Below are 16,167 nucleotides of genomic sequence, written 5' to 3'. Positions count from 1 at the left end.
AAAGAAAGAAAGAAAGAAAGAAAGAAAGAAAGAAAGAAAGAAAGAAAAAGAAAAAGAAAGAAAGAAGAAAAAGAAAGCAAGAAGGAAGGAAGGAAGAGAGAGGAAGGAAGGAAGATGATAGATGATAGATAAGATAGATGATGATGAGGGCGCCTGGGTGGCTCAGTCGGTTAAGCGACTGCCTTCAGCTCAGGTCATGATCCTGGAGTCCCTGGATCGAGTCCCGCATTGGGCTCCCTGCTCGGCGGGGAGTCTGCTTCTCCCTCTGACCCTCCTCCGTCTTGTGCTGTCTCTCATTCTCTCTCTCAAATAAATAAATAAAATCTTTAAAAAAAAAATTAAAAAAAAAAGATAGATGATGATGATATATAGATAGATAGATGATAGATAGATGATAGATAAATGATAGGTAGATAGATGATGATAGATAAATGATGATAGATGATGATATATAGATAGATGATGATAGATGATAGATAGATAGATGATAGATAGATAGATAGATAGATAGATAGATAGATAGATGATAGATAGATAGATAGATACTGAAGTAAGTGCAGATCCCACATTGACCCCAGTGTAGACATCAAATTCTTTGTTCAGTGGTCACCCCTTGGCCTGCTTTGTATGGCAGTCCTGTATTCTTAAGCTTGTCTGCTTGTCTTTCTTTTTTCCATCTTTGCCTTGCAGAAAATCCTTCCAATATCCACTATATTGAACAGCTGAGTGGACTGGATGAATCCTTCTCAGGAACAAGCCTGCATCTCAGCACATCCTTTTCCACAGGCACTGTCTTTTCTGGCAGCTTCTTGGATTCCCTCCTGGCCACAGTAAGTGTAGCTAAGTGCAGCTTGCAGAGGGGAGGAAGGATGGTTCAAGCTTTGGGAAATAAGGAGAATGCCTCACAATTCAGAGTTCTCTTTGATTCTCTGAAAAAGCTTGTTCACATACATTATTTCATCTTTTTTCACAACTACTTGGCAAGAGAAGCCAAATTTTCACAGTTTCAAGATTAAAAACATGTCTGGCCCTTAGAACCAGAACACTTAGTACCAGGAGGAACGAGCACATAAAAAGCAAGGTGCCTACCTTTTAGCTTCAGGTGCATCTTGGCAGACCAAGCTCTGGTTTCAGAGCTTAGAAGACACTGCTTTCTCTTCTCTCTAAAATATCCCCAACAGCTTATACAGAAATCAGCCATAAGGAGACATGGGGACCAAGGAAAAGCTTCTGGCCTTTGGCGGTATGAGCTTTGTTCAGAACTAAGTCAACCCTCCCTCCATGTTACCCCGCTCCTGGCGTGTGTTTTTGACTACATGGTTGCTCTTCAGCTCTCACCTCCTCTTTAGCCTCTGAGCAGGTCCCTTGCCTCGACTATGGTATTTCTGTAAGTAGAGCTAATTCATTGAGTGAATACCTACTCTGTGCAGGGCACACTGTTCCAAGCGCTAGGAGTACAGCAGTGATGAAATAGACCAACGTCTGTGCCCATATGGAGCTCGGGCTCATGGAGAAGAGTAACAGAAACATGATATATAAGGAACATATGTGGCATGTCAGATAGCTAGAAGGCTAAGGCAATGTGAAATGAGAAATACAGGGATTAGGAAAGGAGCTGAAAGTTTCAATAGCATGGCCAGGGAAGGAAGGCAGCACTGACATGGTGGCATGGGAATCTAGCTCCAGAAGAGAAGAGAGCACACACTGTTCTGATCTTTGGGAAGGAAACACACCAGGCAGAGGGGGAAAAGGGAAAAGGCATTGAGCTGCAAGCACTCTTGGTTCATTCAAGGAATTGGACCAAAATACAAAATCTGTACGTACCCATTCGTAAATGGCCGCAAGAACTCCTCCAAAGGAAATCCTTGTTACCTACAACCTCCCAGACTCTTTCTCCCCAGATTTTCCAAGGGAAGCATTGCAGCCTGGCTGTATATCAGTGTATAGACGCACAGGGCTCTGAACACAGCTTGATAAACTTGTAGCTTTCTGTAATTCCGTGTGGAAGGGGCATCATTCCTGAACTGTGTGGGTGCCTCAAAGGCATGGTTTGCAGTTTTTGGGGAGCATGGCTAGGCCACACACACTGCCCTCATGGCGCCAGTGCCACTGGCCCTGAGGGGATTATGTTGCCTTAGGCTCTGCTTCCCTGAGCATTGGGGATGGGGGAGGGCGTCTCATAAATCCCATCAAGCTCTCAGAGAGATAATACCAGGTCAGTGATAGTTTAACATTCAACAAGTTGGTAGACAATGAATTTCCTAAAGGGTTAGGCAGCATTCAGCCTTGACTGAGCCAGGAGTCAAGTCAGGTGACTTTTCTGGGAAGGTAGCTCTGTCAGGGAAAGGGTTTTATCACTGTCTGTCATTGATATGTCAGTTACTTTGCCAGTAATTAATGACTGGAATGTCAGGCAGAAGGTGACTTTGGATGAACTGGACCTGTCTGCAGGATACATTTTAAATGGGGTTAAGGTCCCAGTTCTCCTCAGAGATCCCTAGATGGCAGGCAGCTTTGTGCCTTAAATTAAACTGGAACCTTAATTAAACTCCACTGGCCCCCAGAGGTAGGAACAAAGTCACAGACTCTGTTTAGAGCTAGTGGGGAGAGCAGGATGGGCAGAAGAGGGCTGAGAGAGACATTAAAACAAATGAACACATCATGTCAGCCAGCACAGCAAACACAAACTTGGTCATGGGAGCCAGCAGCTGGGCCTCTCCCCACTCACCATAGGTCTTGTGACCACACTGAGGAGTAGCACTGCCTCCCAGGCTGCCTTCAGATATTGTATCAGTGGGCTTCTCCACAGGATAGGACAGTCTAGTCCTCCTGGAAGAGGAAATAAGCTATGTAAAAACTCAGAAGTCTTTCCCACAGTGAAGTCTGTGGGAGAGAGAAAACCCACACTGTGCCTGATCCAGGGGGGAGTCACATGAGGTCACAAGCATAGCAATGAAGCTTCAGGCAAATCTTTCCATCAAGGGGGCTGGCTTGGGTCTTGACCTTCTGCATATCTACCTGGTGGCCTTCTGCCTCAGCTTTTGAATCCTTAATGATTCATGACACAACAAAATGAACACACTTTAATACTATTTGCAGCACCAGTCCCAAATCTCCGGCCATGATGAGCTGAACTAGACCTTTGAAAATGACCTGGTCATACTGCCCACTCTTGATTCCCTTGCCCCTAGGTCTGGTGCTACTGGGTCCACTTGGCTTTCTAAGGGTGGGGGTGACTTCCCATTGTCCAGCCACACAGAAAGAAGGAGCCCAAAGGCCAGGTCTGGGCCTCAAATTCTATCATCTTGAGTCTTCTGAGTACTCTTTGATCTTGGGTAGTCTCTGACCTTACACCTGATCTCGTAGAAATGAGAGCAGTAGCCTTGGAGAAGAGAACATTTATCCTCTGACACTGAAAACATCTGGGAGCCACCACTGTGGTAGCTGCAGAATATATTTGTCAACACTCCAGTTTCTTCTCCATACATATTGGAGCATCTTCTTGCTGAGAAGTGGGAGAGAAAGGCAAAGATCTTGGTCTCCCCTTAAAGTTAGGATAGCAGTTGTGGGCTCCGTGGTTATCACTTCTCTAAAACATTCCCATGGCAGCCACCACTAATGATCACAGTTCTCTGCCTCCAGATCACACCTACGGGTCTTTCCCAACACAGACCTCAAGGTAATTTCTCCCAATAAATTTTCTTGTTGGAATAATATTAATAAACAGAGCAACAACTGTGATAGGAAGAGTAATAACATCTCTGAAGCACTTACTTTGGGCCAAGGTTTTTGCTACAATACTTTAATTCTTCTTTCAACCAATTAGGAGAATACAATTATGAGCCTCATTTTACAAATCAAGAATCTGAGGCTTAGCAGGACAAATAAAGTGCCAAAGTCACAGCATTTACAGATGACAAGCTGGTTTTCGAACCCCACTCTGTATGATTCCAGAGTTAGACCTCGCTGTCATAGTCCTCTGTCCTTCCAGAAAGCTCTTTCTGTGATCATGAGTATCCTTCCAGTGCATTGATTTTCAAGTTTTGCTTAAAGGAATCTACCCCCTGGTGCTCAGGCGGTGCTGAGCAGACAAGCAGGAAGCAGCCCAGAGTGCACCTACCCCATCATGCTCCCCTGCCTGCACCTATCCCCCCAGTCAGAACAACTGCTTTCATCTGTGCTGTGCATGAGGCTTCTGCCTAGGATTTGATGTGAAGGATGATTTCTGTTGTTAAGATTTGGAAAACTGCTCCCTAGAAGTTAGAATATATGACCAACAGAGAGGGAGGCATAAAATGAAAGGACCAGAATCCTGTTCTCTCTTCTGGGATAGATTTCCAGTTTCCAGTCAAGAGTCCTGTATGAGAGACAGGAGTCCACCATCCCACCCAATTTTGCATGTGCCTTTTGTCCCATAATTCTCCTCCCCAAAGAACACCTTCCAGGTGGTTCTTCCAACCTGCTGCCCAGTTCAATGCACCAAGAGATCTGTTTTCCATTGCTTCATGGTCAGAAGTTATAATTCGAGGTCTGTTTCCCTGATGCCCACACTACACAGAAATGCAAGGGGGAATACAGATGAATTTCAGAACAGACTCCCTCAGGAAAAAGGTGGCTAACACCTCAGCCAAGTCAGAAACAAGATGAGATCACTGGTCTTGACTCTGACTTCTCCCCCTTTTTCTCCATTCCCCCTTAATAAATGCAAAGGAATGAATGTGCAATCCCGAGGATAGAACGAAGCCTGAATAATGTGCTGTGAAGTCATCACTGCTTTTACTGAAGTTTTGTTTTGGATTTCATGTAGTTTTTTATTCTATCCCCTGATACACTTGTGATTTTTTTCTCAACATAAAATAATAGTGTTGCCCTCCAAATCTGATACAGCTGACGCTAAGGTCTCAAATAGTCTCTGGTGGACTACTGTAAATGCCTTCCCCAGATGGGAAAACATATCATTAGAAAATAGAATTCAGATTCACTTTTAATCCTTTATCAGCTTAATGTTATAAAAAAAATATGGAGAGACACTCAGGTCCATAAGCAGGACTCTTACACAGCTTTGTAACAATAGAACTTCAGAACTGGACATGAACGTAGGGAGCAATTTCCTTACAAGGAAGGAAATTGAAGCTCACAGAAGTTACGTGACTCCCTTAAGGTCATTCAGCTGGTTAGTTGCAGTTTTCTTACCATGTAGCCTCATTCTCAGAAATATTTCTCAGAGAATGTTTGATCTTAAGGCCTTTTGAGGTTAGATTTTCAGAATAAAAAGCAGCAAGTAGGCAGGATGTTAGTACCTATGTTATTAAGTAATATTGTAAGTTGTGAGAGAGACCTACAGCTTCATTGTAGCTAGAAGTAAAAACACTTGGGGCTGCAACATTTTCTAACCCTGAAAGTCCAAATTCTAGTAAATGTGATTATATTAGAAAGAGTATCCAAGTTTAAAGGTCTTAAAATATTGGAAGCACATTTCAACTTTCCTATTTTCTTGAGAAAGAAAAAAGAAAAGGAAGGGAGGAGGGAAGAAGGAAGGGAGGAAAGGAGAGAGGAAAAAAGAAAGAGATCAATACCATAGAACCCTGAATAATAAGAATACTAGATGAGCTCATGGAGTAAGGGTGACATGTAAATCCCTTTATTTTCCCCAATATAGAATTGCAATCCTTTTGATGTCAAAACTGAAGAAATGATATATTCAAAAGCTAAGCCTCTCTCAGTTAAATATGTAAAGTACATGTTTCCCTAGAGCCCTTGACACCAGGATAACCCTAGAATTTATACCTTTTCTTTAATCAGTGGAGAATTATTCTAACAGCATTATGTTTGATCACTCTACACTATGGCCACTTGTTCTTAAACGGATTGTGGCTCAACCTGGATTTACATCCCCTGTTCATGCCTGGATTTCAGGGAGCTGATTCCATAAGCACCCTTCTGGGTAGTAGCAAAATGGAACAAAGAAGAAATAAGGAGGAAACTATCAGTCAGTGGATCACTTCAGTCAGGACATTAGGGAGGAAAAGGCATTTGAAGTCATCTTTTAACCTAAAAACTATTTTAAAACTTATTTTTCTGTTATTCTATCTTAATTCATATACCTTATATTATTTCTTAGACCCTTTTGTTCCAATGGCTTCTACAATTTACTAGCAATATTTATTTGTTAAAAACTGACTGCCAATTGCAGTTAGTATTCTTACAGCTGTTTAACACCTGCCTTGTTCAATGCACCCCTGAGGACATGAATGTTAAATTGACAAAGTCTGTCCTCTGAAAGACCATATCATTTAAGGAACTGTTGCCCCAGAGGGTGATCTGAGCACCAACCAGTGGCAGAACCACCAGAGGTGCCCTTTAAATTTCTGATGCCCACTCCTCTCCATACATTCTAATCCAGTGGATCTTGGATCCTAGAAATCTATACTCATGAACATCCTTCCAGGCGATCCCAATACCTGAGAACAGAATTTAGTAATGTGTGTGGTATATCTCATTTCATCCCACAAACAAGGCTCAAAGATGGTATTATCATGTCAACTTTAAAGGTTATAAAACTGTTTCTGGACATGAATTGTCCAAAAGTACTCAGCTAGGATTCAGCTAAGTTTTTAGATAAAACAAAAGATTGAACAATTAAAACACTATGTATTCAATAGATTTGGGAAAATCTAATGGGTAATATATTACAGTGCTATTTACATGTATGCCAATGCCTAGTTTACACTAAATACGATAGGAATCCTTTGGGAAAATAGTTTAAGAACATAGCTAGGGTTATTCAGCTAAGATTAATCTCAGCTAAGATTCAAAGTCAGGTGTGTTTCAGACAAACTACTAACTATAAAATACAGAAGGATGAAATGGAGCAAAAGCCAGTGGCTGTGGGATCACAAAGAAAGGAAAACTTCTTTCTTTTTTTTTTATTATGTTATGTTAATCACCATACATCATTAGTTTTTGATGTAGTGTTCCATGATTCATTGTTTGCATATAACACCCAGCCTGGTGATGGGTATTAAAGAGGGCAGGTTCTGCATGGAAAACTTCTTTCTGATGAGGAGACCAGCATAGAGTTTGCCAACCATAGAGTTTGATGAGCGATCAGTCAGATGTTCCAAAGCAAAGGCAAGAAGGAGTAAATATGTAGCTAGAGCAACAGATAGACTGTCGTGCACTGGAGGGCACCATTAATGGAGGAGATGAGCTTGGTTTTATAGCAGGGATATGACATTGAAGGTTTGAGGAGGGGGACGGCATGATTTGATTTGTGTCCTAGAGAATCTTTCTGGAAAGATTTTGAACAGGGATTGCAAGTAAGAATAAAAACAAGACAGGAAGACTAGTAAACAGGCCCCTATCATAATTCAGTCTGCAGAAGACAAGTCCCTGAATTTAGAGAAAGTGAACTGGAAAATTTCTACGACAGTAACAATTGAGGTCATTCCTATTATTTTTATAAGTAATATATGAACATATAAATCCTCATGTCTACTGAGTAAAAGTCTAATTTAGATAAAACAAAAGGTTGAACACTTAAAACACTATGTATTCAATAGATTTGGGAAAATCTAATGGGTAATATATTACAGTGCTATTTACATGTATGCCAATGCCTAGTTTACACTAAATACGATAGGAATCCTTTGGGTTTAAGAATATAGCTAGGTTTATTCAGACTCAAAGTAGTTTTCAAAATAAGAAGTTGTCCCACACGTCCTCCTTTGGTTTCATTTTGATGCCAAAGATTCCCAAATTCTATTAATTTATTCAACACCTACTATTTGTGTAGTACCTGAGAGCTACGGGAGACCTAAATATTAATAAGATCCAAGTCAATACCTGTCCTCAGGCAGGTCACAATCAAAAGGAGGAGACCATAAGTCAGGACATTAGGGAGGAAAAGGCATTTGAAGTCATCTTTTAACCTACTTAATATAAATAGGCTCACATCCAGAAGATTCAGTTACAGATGACAGTAATAATGTCAGTAGTTCCCTAAGGAAAAACTATAGCAGTCACATTAAATACATAGTTTTAAATATATGTTGATGATTATTAGGGTATCTGTGGTCTGACATACTCCTCTGGCTATTTTTGGAGGGGGGGGCATCCTTGGTGTTAGCATCATTACCCACTTTCTTCTGCCACAGTGTGAGCCCAAGGGAGCAGGAGCTGGGTCAATGGTATTTTCTCTGTACTTTGCCTAACCCAGCGCCCTACCTGAACTGAGAGCTTTTAGTTGATTTTAATAATGATGACGAGGGACCCTGTTTTGCCTCACTGGGTCCGTTTCAAACAGCGATGCCCCCTAAGTCTGCAAGACTGTACACCTCCACAGTGTCTGTGCTGGCTCTTCTGACTTTGCACACGGCTTGTCCTTGCTTTCCAGGCCTTCTACAATTATCATGTCCTGGAATTACTTCAGATGCTGGTGACAGGAGGGATAAGTTCTCAGCTGGAACAGCATTTGGATAAGAGTATCTGTGGGCTGACCCACAGCTGCACTTCAATTATGTCTGGAAGAGCACGGTGTAAGCTGGGGCTTCTGTCCTTAACTGAAACCATCTTGTCAGACATTAAAGTGAGTCTACTCCTATCCTGATAAAGGTTCCCACTTCCTTACCAGTCTGGATTCCTGAAAATGATTTAGGCTATTTGGGTTCCTAGATGGCCTAGAGCATAGAAAGAATAACAAAAGCTAATACAACCTTGTATTCATAGAGTATTTTAGAATTTAAAGTGTATTTTCACATATCCTATTTATTTTTTTTTACAATTCCAGGAGGTAGGTAAGACAGGTATTATTATCTTCATCTTCCAGATAAAAAAATCCAAGTGTGCAGGAAGCATCTGAGAAATCTAATAACTTTGTACCTTAGCAAGGGTATTAATAATTATAACTAATATTTACTGAGCATGTTCCCTGTGCCTGTCTGCTTTGTTGTTGTTGTTTACTTAACCTGTCCAAGGATTTATATGGTAGGCATTGTTATTAATTGCACTGAACAGATCAAGAAGCTGAGACTCAGAGAAAAAAGGACTTGTCTGAGGCCACACTTTGTCCCACTGGAAAAGCAAGGGACCCTCCAAGGCAGTCTGACCCAGGCTCTGCTCACTCTTCCTATACCTGAGCTGATAAAGAAATCTGATCATGTTAGCCTAAGTCAGGCAGAAGGGTTCTGTGTTTGGGTCTAAGACTCAGATTGGGCTAGCCAGTGGCAAATGCAAGGGGAAAAGGTCATTATGGCATATGCAGTGGGGCATCTGGGTGTTGGGGGTTCACAGTGGAGTCTAGCCTGGGAATGAGTAATGTAGTTATCAGTGCCTTTTGGTTTAGCTTTGGTTGACATTACATTTAGCTCTCTACCAGTTGTCCAGGGCAGGGCATTTTAAGGAAATATTTTTTGTTCAGAGGACATCAGCAGAACCCCCCTCACATGGAGCAGGCTCTTCCAGGTCTCTGCACCTGGTACGTCTTGATAGATACTGCCAAAAAGGGAAAACCCCATGCTCCATACATCTGAATTGCAGGTGCAAACAATATGGCAAAGTTCCCTTAGCACATTTTGGTCCTTTGCATTTCTGTGGTCCTGGGCTCCTCACCCGAGATTGAATTGGGAGTGATTATAAGCCCAGGACAACTGCTGCTGGCAACTTCTTGTCAGTATCAGAGGTGACAGTGGACTGGTCAACATTGTTCTCCTTCCTTTCTTCACTTGTATCTTGTCCTCACGTTGTTCTCTACCCTAGAGAATCACATAATGAAACAAACTGTTCTCACGTGGCTTCATTGAATGCATTTGCTGATGCTTTGACCCTGTTGTCTATCCATCATGCCCTTGTTGGCTATAGCCTGAGAGCAGTGTCAAGAGGAATGCTTGGGACTGTAAACTGTGGTAGAGTAGGATAAGAACATCACTCTCTGGAGGTCACTGAACATTCCAACCCATTATATAGCTTGAAAACTGAATTTTCCAATCTTTTACTCATTGTTACTTCTTTAATGGTTACCAAAATAGCAGCAGTAATAAAAACTAGCATAACAACATGCTATGTCACACCCACAAGAGGCTCTTGAAAGATTACAGTGATAAAAACAATCACTGGGATTAGATGCTCAAAACTTATCATAAACCTAATTTCCTACTCGACACTGCCACCATAAAAGATATTAGGAAACAGCTTTTGGGTCTTCCAAACTTTTACTACAAGGAAAGATAATAACTTTCCAGTAAGTGCTTGTTATTGCTTAAAGTACCAACAGACACATGTTTTTCTCTTTTCTCCCCAGCCAAGAAAGACATTTGGGCAAGTGTTCTGTGGCTCATTAGATAATTTTGGAATCCTGTGCCTTGGTTTATACCGCATGATAGATGAAGAGGAGAACAAGCCGGAACAAAAAAGGGGAGTATGCTTGCTTGGAGAGTGCTACCCATCTATCCAAGCATAAGAGCCAAAACTACTTTATTCAATGTGAAAGAGAAGTCCAGAGCTCAGGGTCCATAATTACAAAGAAGGTTCCAGGGGAAGTAGACAGTGATATAGGAAGAAGGAAGCTGGGTGTAAATAACATGAATGAACTGATGATCAAATTAACATTGACCATGTAAGGATAATGGTGTCTGTGTCCCCAGTGAAACCTGAGATGTAGACCCAGATTTTAAATCAGGATTTTTTTGTAACTTACCCCTCATCCATGTCTATGCAACTTCTTTTTTTTTAATCTTTATTTATTTATTTTCATTATGTTCTGTTAGCTAACATATAGTACATCATTAGTTTTTGATGTAGTGTTCAACAATTCATTAGTTGCGTATAACACCCAGTGCTCATCCCAACACGTGCCCACCTTAGTACCCATCACCCAGTCACCCCATCTCCCCACACCCCTCCCTTCTGTAACCCTCAGTTTGGTTCCTGGAATCCAGAGTCTCTCATGGTTTGTCTCCCTCTCTGATTTCTTCCCATTCAGTTTTCCCTCCCTTCCCCTGTGGTCTTCTGCTCTATTCCTTTTGTTCCGTATATGAGTGAAACCATATGATAATTGTCTTTCTCTGCTTGACTGATTTCACTTAGCGTAATCTCCTCCAGTTCCATCCATGTCAATGCAAATGGTGGATATTCATCCTTTCTGATGGCTGAGTAATATTCCATTGTATATATGTACCACATCTTCTTTATCCATTCGTGTGTTGAAGGGCATCTTGGTTCCTTTCACAGTTTGGTTATTGTGGATATTGCTGCTATGAACATTGGGGTGCATGTGCCCCTTCTTTTTACTACATCTGTATCTTTGGGGTAAATACCTAGTAGTGCAATCGCTGGGTCATAGGGTAGCTCTATTTTTAACATCTTGAGGAACTACCATACTGTTTTCCAGAGTGGCTGTATCAGTTTGTCTATACAACTTCTTAAAGCTGAAAGCCACTGTCCACATTGGAAAGATTTACTTGTTTTCTGCTGGACTCATTGGGTAAATGTTGATTAACTGCCTCATTTCTAGACCACTGTGTTTTACATGTACAAATTATGGGAGTGATATGCTCAGATTTCAGTTGAAAGAGCAATCTGACCACAGTGTAGGAGAACATAGAGGAAATGCATGTGGAGGGCAGGAGGGGAAAAGAGAGTGTGCAATCTACAGACAACACAGTAATATAGGTCCAAACTAGGATCCTCACAGTGGGAATGGACAAGATTCAGTAGAAGAAGGAGAGATTAAAAACAATAGAGTGGAAGAAGATTGAAGGAAACTTGTTCTCTTTTCTAAGGGGAAAGAAACCAAGCTACTCAAAGTGGGGTAGTCTTGAATGGAAAGAAGACTTTTCTACTCATCAGAGAAAGGAAGGAAAAGAATGGGTGCCAAGACAAACATAGCCATTAGGTGAGGGCTGTGCTCAAAGGAATTTGTGTGTAACACCAGGATTTCCCCGTGAAGTATAGGCATAGCCATTGCTGAGATGATAGTGGCACTAGAGTTTGAAAGAAAAAGTGTCCCAAGTGCCAGAGGCCTAAATAAATATGGAGGTCTGTAGATGACACCGATGAATAGAGAGGGAGGGTGATACGGCTATAGAGCATTAATCACAAAGATGCTGAGGGAGCAGTGATGTTCTGGAAGCAGCACTGGGAAGCATGAATGATGCTGGTTTCTCTCTCTCTGCCTGAACTCCATGCCCTTGCTCCAACACTTGCAGAAAACCCATGGAGCTCAGTAATTGGGAGAACGTGCAGCCTATACTTGAGAGGACCTCCAGGAAGGAAATGATATTTCTGTTTCAAAGGGAGTCTTTGACTATAGTAGGTCTTGCTTAAACTATTATAGACATTACAGGGGACTCAGTGGGAAAGATAACAGGGGGAAGATTATTCAATGAAAAGAGGTCAGAGGTTCCCTGAGATGGTTGTTCAGGAAAGAAGAGGTGACCACTTGGGACAGCAATGAAGAAATGCAGGATGAAAGCCATGAAAGGTTATTCTGCCTCAGTGTTCTGACATGAACACTGGTGTGTTCATTAACTTAACTCTCATTATTGAGAATTTGCTATGTGCCTGATACTAGGCTAAGGCATCCTGCTTCCCTATGAAGTCTTCATGCAGGTCCAGGCTCTGGGTGTTCTTTAAGACTCATTGACATTCACTCTTTGCTTATGAGTCAAAATTTCAAATAAAACTTCAGTTTAATATTCTTCCCCCCCACACTGGCTGCACTGCATTGTATGTGAAAGTTTGTGGCATAAGTGTTAGGGTAGGCATAAGCTAGAATGGAAATAGCTGGAAGTATGTAATCCTCTGATTTTTTATAAAGCTTGGCCAAGTGCTCAATATTGGGCTGACTGAATTCATTAGTGTAGTGGATATTAAAAGCAGAGAAACCAGGAACCCAAAAGACCATTAGAGATCAGTCAGTCCACATCTCTGTCCTATCCCTCTCCCATTAAAATGATGAACAAATCAAGGCCCAAGGAAGGGAGATGCCATGCCGAACTCAGGTCAGAGATGCTTGGTTTCAGAGGCAGGAGTGAATGTTAGTCTCCTAATTCCTAGTCTAGGACTTCTGTTGCTCTGTGTCAAAGGTATTTACTCTTAATAAGAAACCAGTGAAGCAAAGCAGAACAAAAAACATTTCCTCCTCTGGCCCAGCACAAAGACTTCCTTGTTTGGGCCATTGCCTGTAGCCACAACTGTCCCGGCTGCAGAGGTTCGGGAGTCATCTTTGGCTTTTCTTACAGGTTTGTGATCACCCGGCCAGCCAATGACTTTAAGCTCCTGCCCTCGGATCTTGTGTTTTGTGCCATCCCTTTCAGCACTTCTTATTACAAATTGGATACTTCATCTCAGAGTCCATATGAAATGATAAATATAATGCCAACATCAGAGAAACCTACAAACATAAATCATTCTCCTACCATTGACCCAGTCCACCGGACTACAACAAAACCTTTGATGACATCTGTTCATTATTTGGAGCCAAAAACTATTTCCGTTAGTGATTCTAAGCAAGCTGTATTGACTCAGAGCAATAAACTATCATCCCAGACACATTTAGGTGAAACTGAAACTATGAGAGAAAATGGGAAGGAAAAAATGAAGGAAAGCACAGAGGTGAATGCCCCTGCTTCTTCAAAACCAAACTAAGGCCTGTTGATATTCTCCACAAGCCCCTAGCTGGCTACTTTTAAGCACCTCCAGAGGTGGTGACTTTGAACAGGAAAATAAAAACAGAAGCATGCCACTTTTATGCCCATTGCTTAGTGGTGGATCATCAAGCCCACACTGGGGAGAGACAAAAGTCTCATCCAATCCCACTGGATCTAGAGTGATAAATAAAAAAATGCATGATGAATGCTCTGTAAAGAAAGTTCATTGCTCTATGTCCCTTGTCCCTCAAGCAGAAAACATGTTAGAATGAGCTGTGTTAAAGAGGTCCTTCAGTACTTCTTGGGTTCGTCCAGTCAGGGGATATAAGCCATCAAGTTAAAAAAAAAAAAATGAGAAGAATTTAGACACAAGAGATGAGAAATAAAGAATCTTACATTCTTTATCCTTAAGCAGGCAAATAGTAAACTAGTATATTATCTCCTTCCTTTATTCCTTATGCTTTTTCTTTCTTCATCTCTTTCTATAGCAGGTGAGAAAGATCAGATGGGGAGATGTTGGTTTGAATTGGAAACCAGTTGTTATATAACTAAGACTTAGCTATATGCCCAGCACAAGAATGAATATTAGAGTATTCTGGGATGGGGTGCCTAGGTGAAGTCAAGTAGACAGAAGTATATGGCCTTCCAAATTCTCTAATCTGATAATAAAGACCTTGTTGCATAAAATGCATAAAACATTTCCCCATGTTCCACAATGAACCATTTACTCCCAATGGGTGGTCTTTGTAAGCAACACCTTCTTGTGTTATAGATACAGCACAGGTAAAAGGGAAGACAAAAGAAAATAATAAGCCACATTTCTAAAACATTATTTGAAATAATGCTTATGATATCCTTGACATTTTTAACATCTTTTCTGATTTGGTTATTACCTCCATTTTACAAAGGAAGAAACTATGTCAAAAAGAAGGTTGCTAGATAAAAGAAAGGATGCCCAGTTAAATTTGAATTTCAGATAATGAGTAAATTTTTAGTATGAGTGCATCTAAATTAGTATACTTTGCTAGCAAGTGATCACATCAACGTTTAAACCTGATTGAGTAGACTCCAGCACTTACAGACATTCTGCATCTAAGCACATAAATAAAAGAAATGAAACAAAACTAGAAGAAAAACAAAACACTCATCCACAGGAAATAGCATTTTATATTAGTTAAGCCTTGGTTGTAATAAAATCCACTCAGCCTATGTGGAGAAAAAAAGGAGTCATTGTAAGGAAAGTTGTCAGAGACCAAGGAAATTCTTTTTTTTTTTTTCTTTTTTAAACTTACCTGAGTCTTCTTCATCCTTCACTTTTTACAGACTGACTTTTGTTTGTTTTTCATTACATGTGGCAAAATATATTTGCTTGCAATTCCACATTTATAAGTAGAGTTATAGATGCATCAAAGATTTCACTGGCTGTCTCTGAATCTCAGATCCCAATTTCTGAAAAAAAGTATGTAGTGGGTTCAGCTTTGGCCACCCCACCCCAGCTATCAATGGCTGAGGAGCAGAGTGCCCCCAGTGAAGGACTTGTCCTCAGGGAAGAAAGGGAAGATGGTTAATGGTCTGGGAAGACATTCCACCAAACATCTACTTCAAAGGCAGTATCATTCCTCTCCCCATTTTATACACATAGCAGATTTGGTAGAAACAAAATATTCCTGAGAAAAAAAGGGGAGATTAGTCCTATGCTTATTTAAAAGCCACAAATCTGCTGTACACATATCAACCAATCTGATTAGCATCTCAATCTCAGTTGTCCAGAGTAAAAGCATATTCCACAAATGATCTCATTTCCAACACAGCAGAGAAATCAGAATGAGTAATTCTTTATTTTTCAGAATTTTAGGGGATTGGATACCAGAAATATGGCTAAAGAAATATTGAGGTATTTGCACTATTGCCAACATTCGAGTACTTATATTGCCAGTCTTGATAGATAAAATTGTCAAAATACCCCTAGACTCATGTGCAAAGTGATTCCATAACTCCAGAAGCAAACCCTTTACTTATAAATGGCAACATCTTAATACAAGTCATAACACTAGATCCTTTGGCAATATAGTGGATTCTTTTTTTTTTTTCTCAACTCCAAGAAATATTTTTCTTTTTTTTATTATGTTATGTTAATCACCGACATTACATCATTAGTTTTTTCTTTTTTATTATTATGTTAATCACCATACATTACATCATTAGTTTTTGATGTAGTGTTCCATGATTCATTGTTTGCATATAACACCCAGTACTCCATTCAGTACGTGCCCTCTTTAATACCCATCACCAGGCTAACCCATCCCCCCACCCCCCTCCCCTCTAGAACCCTCAGTTTGTTTCTCAGAGTCCACAGTCTCTCGTGGTTCGTCTACCCCTCCAATTTCCCCCTCTTCATTTTTCCCTTCCTGCTATCTTTTTCTTCTTTTTTTTTTTTTTAACATATAATGGATTATTTGTTTCAGAGGTACAGGTCTGTGATTCATCAGTCTTACACAATTCACAGGGCTCACCATAGCAT

At 40.8% G+C, this 16,167-nt stretch overlaps 1 protein-coding gene across 1 annotated transcript in view; it reads left to right on the top strand.

The window, feature by feature from the left end:
- Window positions 1-13,644, top strand: part of KCNU1 (potassium calcium-activated channel subfamily U member 1) — a 177,541-nt gene extending 163,897 nt beyond the window's left edge. The window contains 4 exon segments of the mRNA XM_035003825.1: window positions 691-830; window positions 8,396-8,587; window positions 10,298-10,431; window positions 13,239-13,644. Of these exon segments, the coding sequence (XP_034859716.1) occupies window positions 691-830; window positions 8,396-8,587; window positions 10,298-10,431; window positions 13,239-13,644 (872 nt within the window).
- The last annotated feature ends 2,523 nt before the right edge of the window (window positions 13,645-16,167 follow it).

Source organism: Mirounga leonina, unplaced genomic scaffold (assembly GCF_011800145.1).
Source record: "Mirounga leonina isolate KUSES-001 unplaced genomic scaffold, KU_Mleo_1.0 Mir_128, whole genome shotgun sequence".
NCBI classification, from domain to species: Eukaryota; Metazoa; Chordata; class Mammalia; order Carnivora; family Phocidae; genus Mirounga; species Mirounga leonina.
Note: the sequence above shows the minus strand (reverse complement) of the source record. Positions and strands in the feature narration are given on the sequence as shown.